The sequence below is a fragment of the Eriocheir sinensis genome, chromosome 30, assembly GCF_024679095.1.
Source record: "Eriocheir sinensis breed Jianghai 21 chromosome 30, ASM2467909v1, whole genome shotgun sequence".
In the NCBI taxonomy this organism is placed as follows: domain Eukaryota; kingdom Metazoa; phylum Arthropoda; class Malacostraca; order Decapoda; family Varunidae; genus Eriocheir; species Eriocheir sinensis.
The window spans coordinates 1,243,497-1,255,209 of NC_066538.1; the positions used below are offsets into that span (position 1 = coordinate 1,243,497).

Here is an 11,713-nt window from a genome sequence, read left to right on the forward strand (position 1 = left end):
CGGCACAAAACTACCACAAGAGGCCAGGCAGTGTGTTTCTGTGACCGCTTAATACTGCATCAGCTTCCCCACATACACAGTGCACAGCTAAGTAAAAAACAGTATAAATAGTATCCGAGTATGAGTCCGTATTATCGTTAACTGTGTAGAAGGACATAGCACCCATTTACGTTTGTGGAAAAAGAAGGAAAGGAGGAAATGCAAATATCGAAACAAAAATCTACGCAAAATATCTCGCCAAACTCAACCATGTACGCTGGGTGTGTGTGCGCCTCAATGTAGCTGTCAACCGTTAATACAGCACTGTCAACCCAGCACCCACAGTCCAGTGACGCGACAAGGACGTGAAACCGAAATATATATACAGTCTTCCTACGAAAAATATTCCGAAACGCAGCTATGTACAAAATGAAGGAGAAATGTGCTTGAGGAAACTATTTAAAAGCAAGAAGATGACCCCCAATAAAATAGAACACAGTGATAGAATACTTGAAACTCGATAGAGAAATGAGAGGATTGGAGTGCGCAAGGATGGAGTGAATGGGCAGAAGCAGAAACTCTTTTGGTATGGCTTCAAGGGCATTGGATTAGATAAACAGATTAGTGAAGCATTCAGTGATCAAGTACAAAAAACTGGAAAGTTTCGTTTAGTCGGCGCAGCATCTGTGGTCATGTGCCGGAGAGAGACAGAAGGGGAAGGAATTATAGGAGAAGGGAACAGATCCCAGGAGATGGGACACAACCCCCGATTAATACCTGGTACCCATTCACTGCTGGGTGGACAGGGGCGTGGAGTATCGGAAAAGCGCCAATTTTTTCCTCGCCGAATCGAACCGGCTCTCGGTTGAGCTGAGTGTGCTAACCACTGCACCACGAAGCCCCCGATCAAGTACGAAGATATTACAGAGTCTCCCCTATCGTCAAAAAGATTCGGTTTGTAGCAGCCGTTCGTAAGTCCACACATGAACGTAGAATGGTACAACAGTGTAGGATGTGTGCGTCTGAACATCGAGTAACACAGAAGTGAACACAGTGTAATCGTATGCGTGAACCCAGGAACACATACACTACACCTCAGTAAACAAAACATGAGTATTAAATCAAATAAAGTATACAACAACTTGAACAAAACTTTCAATCTTACCTTGAGAGAGTGTCAAAGGTGGCGTGCATGAACTGGCCTTACGTGATGAAGAGAAACTAATTTACTGTGTGGAGGTGGACGAAATGGCTGGGTATGGTGGGTCATCAGCAACAGAAGTGAATGCTGTGTGTGTCCTGCCGCTGCCTGCCGTCACAAGGGGAGGAGGAGGTGTTTCGAGGGACAGTCTTTTGTGGGCGGAAATACTTACAACAACCATGAGAATAAGAACTGAAGGTAAACGATAAAAAACGTCAGTACGGAAATCTGAATGTTACAGCGCACACACACACACACACACACACACACACAGGGGTCGATGCGAGGAGGAGGAAGAGGAGGAGAATTACGCTAAACTATGTAAACTATTCGAGTTATGATACATTATGATACACTAAGAAATGCATAGAGAGAGCAGTCCATCCTTTCTCTCTCTCTCTCTCTCTCTCTCTCTCTCTCACACACACACACGCATACACTCTACATCTGCGAGTTAAGAATCGCCTCCATTGCCTCGATAAATATACTCGTTTCCTGGTTGCTCCCGTCTGTGGTTGCTGTGGTGGTGGTCGCTGCGGTGGCGGGATTCTGCTGGACCTGCGGAACGGCGGCGATGGTGGTGGTGGTGGTGGTGGGGGCTACTGGGGCGGCGGCGGCTGCGAGGGACACGTTGACGGAGGTGGCGGTGGTGACGGCCGTGGCTCGAGTCGCTGCCGGCCACGCGTCCTCTGTGTGTTGGTGTGGCGCCCCTTCTGTGAGCCGCGAGGAAAAGAAGAGGGAGTTATGGGGGGAGGGGGGGTAGCCACAGGAGGGTTAGGAGAGGAGGAAAAATCAGGGAGAGTTATGTGGTGGGTATTGGGGGGGGGGAGGGTAGCCACAGGAGGGTTAGGAGGGGAGGAAAAATCAGGGAGAGTTATGTGGTGGGTATTGGGGGGGGGAGGGTAGCCACAGGAGGGTTAGGAGGGGAGGAAAAATCAGGGAGAGTTATGTGGTGGGTATTGGGGGGGGGAGGGTAGCCACAGGAGGGTTAGGAGGGTAGGAAAAATCAAGGAGTCATGTGGTGGGTATTTACGTTTGTCTGCATTTAAAAAACTGGCTATTGGGGTCATTTATTTTGATTTATAAGATTTTGGAGGGAGCAGTGAGTAGCAGGCTTTTTTTCATTATTGTTTACTTTTTTTTTTTGACCCTGAACCGTCTCCTTTCCTGAAAAAAAAAAAACTTCCAGGAACGTGATGTGCGAGCAACTTACGGAGCGGGTCCCAGTTAGTGACACAGGTGTATTTAATTTATAATGACTGCCATGATGTGTGACTGTGGTAAGGATGCAAGCCACTCTTCTTGACTCATTTTATAGGAGAAGGGATTGGCAGGCTCTCTTTTTCATTAGTTTTCTTTTTTATGCCCTTGAGCTGTTTCCTTTGCTGCAAAAAAAAAAATATATATATACTTACGGAGTGGGTCCCCGTTGTGGGCGATGATGCCGTCGACTACGTGTATCTGTGCGACGGACGATCCCCCAAGGAGGGTGTCCATGGTCTGCTGGTACCTCAGCTTGGCGTGCATCAGGTCCTTGTGCAGCTCCCGATACGCCTCTGTGGTCCCTGGTTGCTGCGAGACATAGGCATTGTAAGACTACTTCAGCTCCTCACATCAACTTATCAAGACACCTCTCCACCCGAAATTGACCTCTCTTTTGGCTACTCTTTACTTTTTCCTTTTGTGGGAGCGGCGAGTAGCGGGCTTTTTTTTTTTTGTATCCTTTTTGTTGCCCTTGAGCTGTATCCTTCGATGTAAAAAAAAAAAAAAAAAAAAAAAATTTCTAAAGGTCAAAGTGAGGATCAGTTGGGTTCTAAAGAGTGATTTTTTTAGGTTCATGCTACTGAAGGAGGGTCAAACTACCACCAGGGTCATAAAACTACTCCTGGGAATGCCCCAAACTCCAACGAAAGGCTTGTCAAATATGTGAACTTGGGTGACGAAATAATTCATAATATGACCCTTATACTTACACAAACTTATACACTGATTCTAAAGTTACTCATGTGCTAGCTGTCTGGGTTCTAAAGAGTGTTTTTTAGGTTCATGCTACTGAAGGAGGGTCAAACTACCACCAGGGTCATAAAACTACTCCTGGGAATGCCCCAAACTCCTACGAAAGGCTTGTCAAATATGTGAACTTGGGTGACGAAATAATTCATATGACCCTTATACTTACACAAACTTATACACTGATTCTAAAGTTACTCATGTGCTGGCTCTCTGGGTTCTAAAGAGTGTTTTTTAGGTTCATGCTACTGAAGGAGGGTCAAACTACCACCAGGGTCATAAAACTACTCCTGGAAATGCTCGAAACTCCTACGAAAGGCTTGTCAAATATGTGAACTTGGGTGACGAAATGATTCATAATACAACAGTTATACTTATACAAACTTATACACTGATTTTAAAGTTACTCAGCTGTCTGTTTCCTTGCATTCACCATAAAGCAAACACACACTTATACTACATCATCTACTTAAACAAACTTATACACGGATTCTAAAGGTACTCATGCGCTAGCTGTCTGTTTACTTGCATTCACTGTAAAGCAAACACACACATATACTACATCATCCACCCATAGGTATTACTTCAGTAGTCCGTAACAGAACCATCACCTCTTGTAACAGTATTTGAACCTATCTTATCATCCTCCTCCCCTGCTGCCCAACCCTCACCTTGTACGTAAGACCCATGATGCTCTGTAGGACCTCCCTCACTTCCCTGGCACGCGCTTCTGTGTCATCCTCGTCCACTTTCATGCGCTTGGCCAGCTGCGCGACGTTGAGCTTCTCCTGCTTGACGGGGTAGTACACGCGCTTGCTTGGTCCAGGCTCGTTGTGGCCGTAAAAGTCGTTCTTCACAAATAGCCGTTTCCCGCCCTGTTGCTGTACGATGGGGGGGGAAGATAAATAAAGAGTGTGTTGATGATAGAGTTGGGAAGAAAGAGTGTGTGAGAATTTTAGTGTATGGAAAAATAATATGTGAAAGCTTAAAGATAATGTGTAGAGCACGGAATTAAATTTAGTGAATGCAAACAGCAAGCAAAGATGAAGACACTCAAGTAATACTAACCTTGGTCGTTCCCTGAGGCCACGAGATGGTTTGGAAGAGAAGAGAGGATTTACGTTAGTCCAATTAGAATAAAAAGATAATAAAAGATAGAATAAAAAGATAGATATAATAGACCTAGTGTGTTTTGATTCATTTGTGCATTATTTAATTCTCAAAATGACACACACACACACAGAGGTTTGGAACAGACTGAGTGAGGATGTAGTATCGGCAAGGAGTGTGCAAAGCTTTAAGGAAAAGTTTGATAAATATAGATACAGAGACGGGACCACATGAGCATAAAACCCCAGGCCCTGTAAAACCACAACTAGGTAAATACACACACAGGCACACATACCAGCCCCACAGTGTGCCCAAAGTGGTCCGACATGGCAGGAACCGTGACATAGATTATCCTGTCCTTCTGCACCGGGGCCTTGGACTTCAGCGCCTCCTTCAGTTGACGCGCGACGGCGATTCGGTTGTTCTTCGAGTGCTCAAAAAGCTGTCGGGAAAAGACCCTTTGTTAGACGCGTGAGCTGGGCGAGTTGACGAGATGAGTGCGTGACCAAGTACAGCAGGCCCTCTATGCTTCCAACTCTTCCTGTCCATTGCCCCAGACTCATCAATGCTCAGTGTTTTTTTTATTTTTTTATAGCAAAGGAGACAGCTCAAGGGCAACAAAAAGAGTGCAGAAAAAAAGGGGCTACTCACCACTCCCATAATAGACAAAAGTAAAGAATGGCCAAAAGAGAGGTCAATTTCGGGTTGCCAAATCCTCTTCAATACACAGCCTCGACGTCTCAATCCGAACTTTACCTTTACGTGCAACCTAGTGTATGGGGCGCAAATGCTTCTCCCGTACTCTCAGCCCAGCACGAGAACATAACTACTAATGCGTTCACCCACTGATGACCGCACACTCTTGTCCTCTTTCTTTTGTACCCATTCCATAGATCTATCCTCCTATTTTTTCTCCGTTTGTTCCATGCCTTCTCCTTATCCTGTTTGGCTACTACACACTTTCTATTATACCACTCTTCTCTTGATTTCTGGACAACTTTCATCCTTGGTACCTACTTCTCCACTCCTTCACCGTAAATCCGTAGAAAGACCAATCTGAACTTTACCTTTACGTGCAACCTAGTGTATGGGGCCCAAGCACACAAATCCCTCTCCCGTACACTAAGCCCAGCATGGGAACATAACTACTGATGCATTCACCCATTGATGACCGAACACTCTTGTCCATTATTCTCAAACATATCAGGCTCCTATTATGACTATTCTCCAAGCATTCTTTGACTATTCTCCAATTACGACTATTACAACCTCTCTTTTGGACACCTCTTTTGATTCTTTTTTTAGGAGCAGCGAGTAGCGGGCTTTTTTTGTGCCCTTGAGCTGTCTCCTTTGTTCTAAAAAAAAATAATTAATAAATAAAAATTCCGACTATTCTCCAACTATTCTCCAATTACGACTATTACAACCATTACGACTATTCTCTGACTATTCTCCAAGCCCCACAACAGAGAAGATTAACCAGGTTTTCATAAGTGATTTCCCCGTTCATGGTGGGTGTAAAACTCACTTGCATCAACAAAGTCCATGTAAACCCCAGCAACTTCCACGAGAGCCTCCAAAATGGGCAAAATGAGGGACCGCAACGTTTACAAGTACATACAAGCTTCTAACCCTGCACCCACCTGGAACTCTGGGTAGTAGATGACCTCCTTCATGATGATGGTGGCGGTGCAGCCCACTTTGTTGGTGCGCCCGGCCTTCTTCTTCTTCTTCACCATGGGCTTGGGCTGCAGCGTGTCGTCGTCGTCCCCCCCGGCATCCCCGACCCCCGCCTCGCCGATCACTCCCGCGCCGGACCCTGTCAACTGAACGAATGAGGTTACTTGACTATTTTTCTAGTTGACAAAATTGAGTCTATAAAGCAATCAGGTGTTAAGAACAGCATGGTCAATAGTAATAACAATGATATGCTAATGCTTTCTTAATCATCTTTTTTTTTTTTTTCCAGTCAACAAAATTTAATCTACAGTCATTATTAACGTATCAAGAACAACATGCCATAGGAAAATTAGATATATGTATAATTAACTAATAATGATAATAACAAATTCTAACCAGTATATTACCAAAATAGTATCTACAAGTTTTCTTTTCACAAATTAATCCATTTTCTAACACCAACATAGTTATCAAATTAATGGATAAACCGAATTAAACTACCAATGAGAATTACGAAGCTTATACACTAGAAATCATCAATACGACCAAGTTCTAATTGGCATCCTTTCCTTCACTAACCTCTATCTTAACCCTTTCCATCCGTGACGCAGATGTCGGCATCACAGTATGGAAAGGGTCAGGAGGAAATGGAAGATGATTAATCCTCTTTTAAACCTCTCATTCCTCCTCTTAATCCTCTTCCATTTTCTCTTAAGAGGTTAAGAAGAGGATTAAGAGGAAATGGAAGAGGATTAAGAGGTTTAGAAGAGGACTAAGCCGGAATGAAGGGGTTAATCTCCTTTTTCCTTCCGCTGCACACTCAACAGGACTGGCAGTGGAGCGTACCTTAAACTACGTACTAACTCTGGAAAATGATTAATAAAACGAAACAGTTCTCATCGTCATTTCCTTCACTAACCTCTATCTTGATCTCCTTCTTTTTTCTTCCGCCACGCACTCTGTAGGACTGGCATTGGAGGATCTTGAGGCCGGCCACAAAGAAGGGAACGCCGCAGTAAGGCACGCCAACCGTCTCGAACCGCACCTCATTCTCGTCATTGGCGCACGCTGGGAAGACATTGGGGTTATTTTATTACAGCGAGGGAGGCAGGTCAATGGCATAAAATAAACATCACCAGAAATAACACTAAGCGCTCCTCCGGCGAAAGACAAATTAAGAACGAGAGGTCAAGAGAGGTCAATTCTGGGCGGTGAGGTAACATTATTATTATTATTATTATTATCGTTATTCAGAAACTTCACCAAAAATAACACTAAAAGCTCCTCCGGCAAAAGAGGTCAATTTCAGGTGATGGGAGAGGTGACATGAGACTCTAACCTTGTGGCACTTCATTATTATTATTACAGAGATCCATTGAAGGGCATCAAAGGAAAATAAAAAATTGATATAGGCCCAAACGGTTCCCTCGATGAGCAGACTCGGACATAGAAAATAAAAGCGACAGTTAAATAAGAAGGATAAAGAGAAAAATAAAGTGAAACGGTTCCCTCAATGAGCAGACTCGGACATGGAAAATAAAAGCGACAGTTAATTAAGAAGAATAAACAGGAAAATAAAGAGAGTGAGCGGGATAAGAAGCATACCCAGCCCCATGTCCTGTACCCATGTCCTCCCGAAGCCCCATGTCTAGCGCCCTTTGATCTGACTCCCTCTGCACCCAGTGTCCAATGCTCATATGTCCTTCCCACCGTGTCCTGTAGCCCATGTCCTTCTCAACATGTCCTGTAGCCCATGTCCTCCCCCTGTGTCCTTCCCAACTTGTCCTGTAGCCCATGTCCTTCCCACTGTGTCCTGTAGCCTGTATCCTCCCCTTACCCTGTGTCCCATGTCCTCCCCCTGTGCCCAGCCTGTGTCCTTCCCACCATGTCCTGTAACCTGTATCCTCCCCTTACCCTGTGTCCCGTGTCCTTCCCACCATGTCCCGTCTGCTGTGTCCCCGTGTCCTCCTGTATCCCGGGTTCCTTGTGTCCTCCTGTCCCCTGTACCCCGTGTCCTCCTGTCCCCTGTGTCCGTGTCCCCCGTGTTACCGTGTCCTCCCCTCCCCTTTACCCGTGTCCTCCTGTCTCCTGTGTCTCCGTGTCCTCCGTGTCCCCTGTGTCCCCCGTGTCCTCCCCTCCCCTTTACCCGTGTCCTCCTGTCTCCTGTGTCTCCGTGTCCTCCGTGTCCCGTGTCCCCTGTCCTCCTGTCCCCTGTGTCCCAGTGTCCCCCGTGTCCTCCTGTGCCCCGTGTCCTCACCAGGCACATCCACACAACCGAAGTTCTTGGTGGAGCGCAGGAGGGCGTAGGTCGTCTTGGTCTTCCTCTCGTGCTCACGGATGATCTGGTCAGCCTCCTCCAGTGACCTGACCTGGTACGTGGACATGGCTACTGGGACATGGAGGACACGGGCGCCAACACCTCGATTTCCTCCCTTAAAGTTTGCAAAAGCGTCCGTCCGTCCCGCGCTGGCCTGAGGGAGGGTGAGAGCTTCCTCCTCCTCCTCTTCTTCTTCTTCTTGAAGGAACGCTTGGTAGCTCTTCTTAGGTCCTCCTCCTCCTGGTCCTCCTCCTCTCGGTCCTCTCTTCTCTTTATTCACACAGTTTCCTCTTCAATGGTGCTGTGTAACTTAACTTTCCCCACTGTAATACAAAATCCCACTAATATCATGGAGACGCTGGGGACGAAGTCTTCCAGAACGAGCGATGGACTCTTGAACCTGAGACTCACTGGTGCTCTTCATGTCTCCTTCCCCCAGGGTGTTCCTCTACCCCGGGGCTGCCTTAGGGGTCGTCAGGTTCTCCCAGCTTCACAGCCCTTCATTTCTCTTGCCCGTAAATGAGTTCTGTGTCATTTGGTCCCACTGAGCGAAACTTAATGGATTGACACAGAAGACAAGGGAAAATTTCGTGGCTGAGAGAAAATGGCTGGTGTTTGAGGGTGGACGAGACTGTTTTTACCTTCCACTTAATCATGTTACCCCCAGGAAGGCCAAGGAAGACGTGGAGAAAGGTGGTGGAGGAAGATAGGAGGAGGAAGCTGAACATCACGGAAGAAATGGCTATGGACCGGCAACAGTGGAGGAGGCTCATGTCCCGTTCAGTGCATAGGGAATAAATGGACGTTAAAAGATGATAATGATGATGATGATGATGATTACCTTTATTTTATTTTCTACTAATACACTTTTTATATTTTCTCTTTATTTGTGTGTGTACTGTATCCTGTATTTCCCTTAGATTGCAGGTTTTCTTCATTTGCCACTGGTTTATAATTCCTGTGGGCAGTCCCTTGTGGCTGGTCCCTATATATGTAGTGCGGCGACTATGCCTGATGAACGAGCCTCCCATAACCCACTTAGCCAGGGGGGGGGGTGTACATTGCCCCATCTTTCTCCTTCTCCTCCTTCTTCTTCTCCTTTTCCCTCACCTTGTCTTGATTCATTTCTCGTGTGTTTCGATACAAGCAGAGGACGTGTAGGAAAATAGAAAAAGAGAATATAAACTCCCGGGGCATGGCAGTGATGGCATAGCGGTGGGTATCCTCTCTTGCAGTTCTGTTGAGTTTCCCCGAAGGAGTAACAGGTAGGATGACCCATGCTCCGAGGGTCATAGAAAATGGGAAATGTTGGAGGTATGACTCTACGGGGACATTGTGAAATAGTGCACCAAAATGGGTCACAGTTAAAGGTCTCTCAACACACAGAAGTTCATCTAAGTTAAGATTCGTTTTAGGTCCATGCCAGTATCTCATTACCTACCCTATGAAATATCAGTATCTCTTCATATATCTTTTCTACAAACCTTCAACAGTCATGGAAACGCTTTGAAAATAGGGGATAATGTTTACGAAAGCGCGTCACCTTCTCTGGCGACGGCCGCGGACAAGAGTCACTAGTCACCGTAGAAATAAGTAAATAGGAATTGTTAAGCAAGACCCACAAAGTATTTTGCCTCACATTCTCCTCCTTGGGTTGCCTCCTTTGCCGTAGAAAACAAAGAGTACATTATTTGCCTTTCCTACACTGAGGAAACCCAATGCAATGTGGGGCCATGCCGACAATAGGTTGCTGGTTTAAACCCTTGACTACGAATTTCCTACAAGAAGACACCACCAAGCTATAGGAATGGAGCAAAGAGTGGCTGCTACAGTTCAATGAAGGAAAATGTAAAGTCCTGCACCTTGGGAGGGGATATCCAGCATACCAATACCACATGGGAAACACTCCACTATCCACCACAGAGTCAGAGAAAGACCTGGGAGTGTGTGTTACCAGGATACCAGTGAAGGCCAAATCCGTGCCAAACACAGCGCATGGGTTAATGAAGATCAATTACTGTACCAGGGATTTGTGGGTGTGGGAGGAGGGAAGAGAAACAGCTCTGATACATACACACATACAGGGTGATGCAGGTACATTCAAGGTGATGAAGAAGAGATGAGGGAGATTATAGGGGAAAAATAACTCCATACACTTGACCAAATAATAATCTTCCAGTCTGTTAACAAGTGTACCGTGCGTCAAAGCTCTTAGGACAGGAAATTATCATCATTGCCCCTATGACAAAAAACTTAGGAGAGGTCAAAAGAGAGGTCAATTTCAGGAGGAGACATGCCTTGACAATCTCTATAATAACAATCTTCCGGTCTGTTAACAAGTGTACCATGTGTCGAGGCTCATGGGACAAAAAACAATGATCGGAAACAATTCAAAATATATATATTTATCACACTTTTCATACATGGTAGAGATATTGTACTCAGGTGGAATGAGAATGAATGCATATATTTCTGACATACAATACACACAGACACACACACACACACACACACACACCAAAAAATATCATACCAGTCACCACCTGTTGCGTCACCAGCTGGGAGACTATGCTAAGCCACAACCCTTCAGAGGATCATCAGGAGGAGGAGGAGGAGGATAGCAAATGAAAGAGGAAGGAAGACAAAAGAGTAAGAGGACAGAAGAGAGAAAAGGGAATAATAAGGTGATGGGTGGCAGGTGGCTGGAGGAGGAAGGGTGAGAGAAAGAAGAGGAGGAGGAGAGAAAGTGCAATAATGACTTCAGAGTGTGTTCCTGCAGCGCCCATTAAGTACCAGAGGAATGTGAGAAGACTTAACCCGGTAGCAGCGACAGGCCAAATCTGTGGCTTTACCGTGTACCAGCGACAGGCCAAATCTGTGGCTTTACCGTGTAGCAGCGACGGGCCAAATTTGTGGCTTTACCGTGTAGCAGCGACAGGCCAAATTTGTGGCTTTACCATGCAGCAGCGACGGGCCAAATTTGTGGCTTTATCGTGTAGGAGCGACGGGCAAAATTTGTGGCATTACCGTGTAGCAGCGACGGGCCAAATTTGTGGCTTTATCGTGTAGGAGCGACGGGCCAAATTTGTGGCTTTATCGTGTAGGAGCGACGGGCCAAATTTGTGGCTTTATCGTGTAGGAGCGACGGGCCAAATTTGTGGCATTACCGTGTAGCAGCGACGGGCCAAATTTGTGGCTTTACCGTGTAGCAGCGACGGGCCAAATTTGTGGCTTTACCGTGTAGTAGCGACGGGCCAAATTTATGCCATGATATCAACCCCTTAAAATAGATGATACATAATCTGATCACAAATTCTTTGATATATATATTGAGATGGTTTGTGTGAGGGGTGATTTTTTCTCATTTTTCTCGCTTGGAGGGACCATTAAGAAACATGATCCCCGCTGCTACCGGG

General features: G+C 45.8%; 1 protein-coding gene across 2 annotated transcripts; it reads right to left on the reverse strand.

The window, feature by feature from the left end:
* Positions 1-842: 842 nt before the first annotated feature.
* On the reverse strand, positions 843-8,849 carry LOC127005397 (uncharacterized). 2 transcript variants are annotated; one of them, XM_050874207.1, is made up of 8 exons: positions 8,238-8,849; positions 6,900-7,048; positions 5,944-6,126; positions 4,596-4,742; positions 4,259-4,270; positions 3,862-4,071; positions 2,596-2,752; positions 843-1,893 (listed from the first exon to the last, which is right to left on the reverse strand). In XM_050874207.1, the coding sequence occupies exons 1-8, from the start codon at positions 8,362-8,364 to the stop codon at positions 1,622-1,624; spliced, it is 1,257 nt and encodes a 418-aa protein (XP_050730164.1). In that variant the 5' UTR covers positions 8,365-8,849; the 3' UTR covers positions 843-1,621. The 2 variants fall into 2 exon arrangements, with proteins under 2 accessions (XP_050730164.1, XP_050730165.1); XM_050874208.1 differs by lacking the exon at positions 4,259-4,270 and having other exon boundaries at positions 8,238-8,846.
* Positions 8,850-11,713: the final 2,864 nt, after the last annotated feature.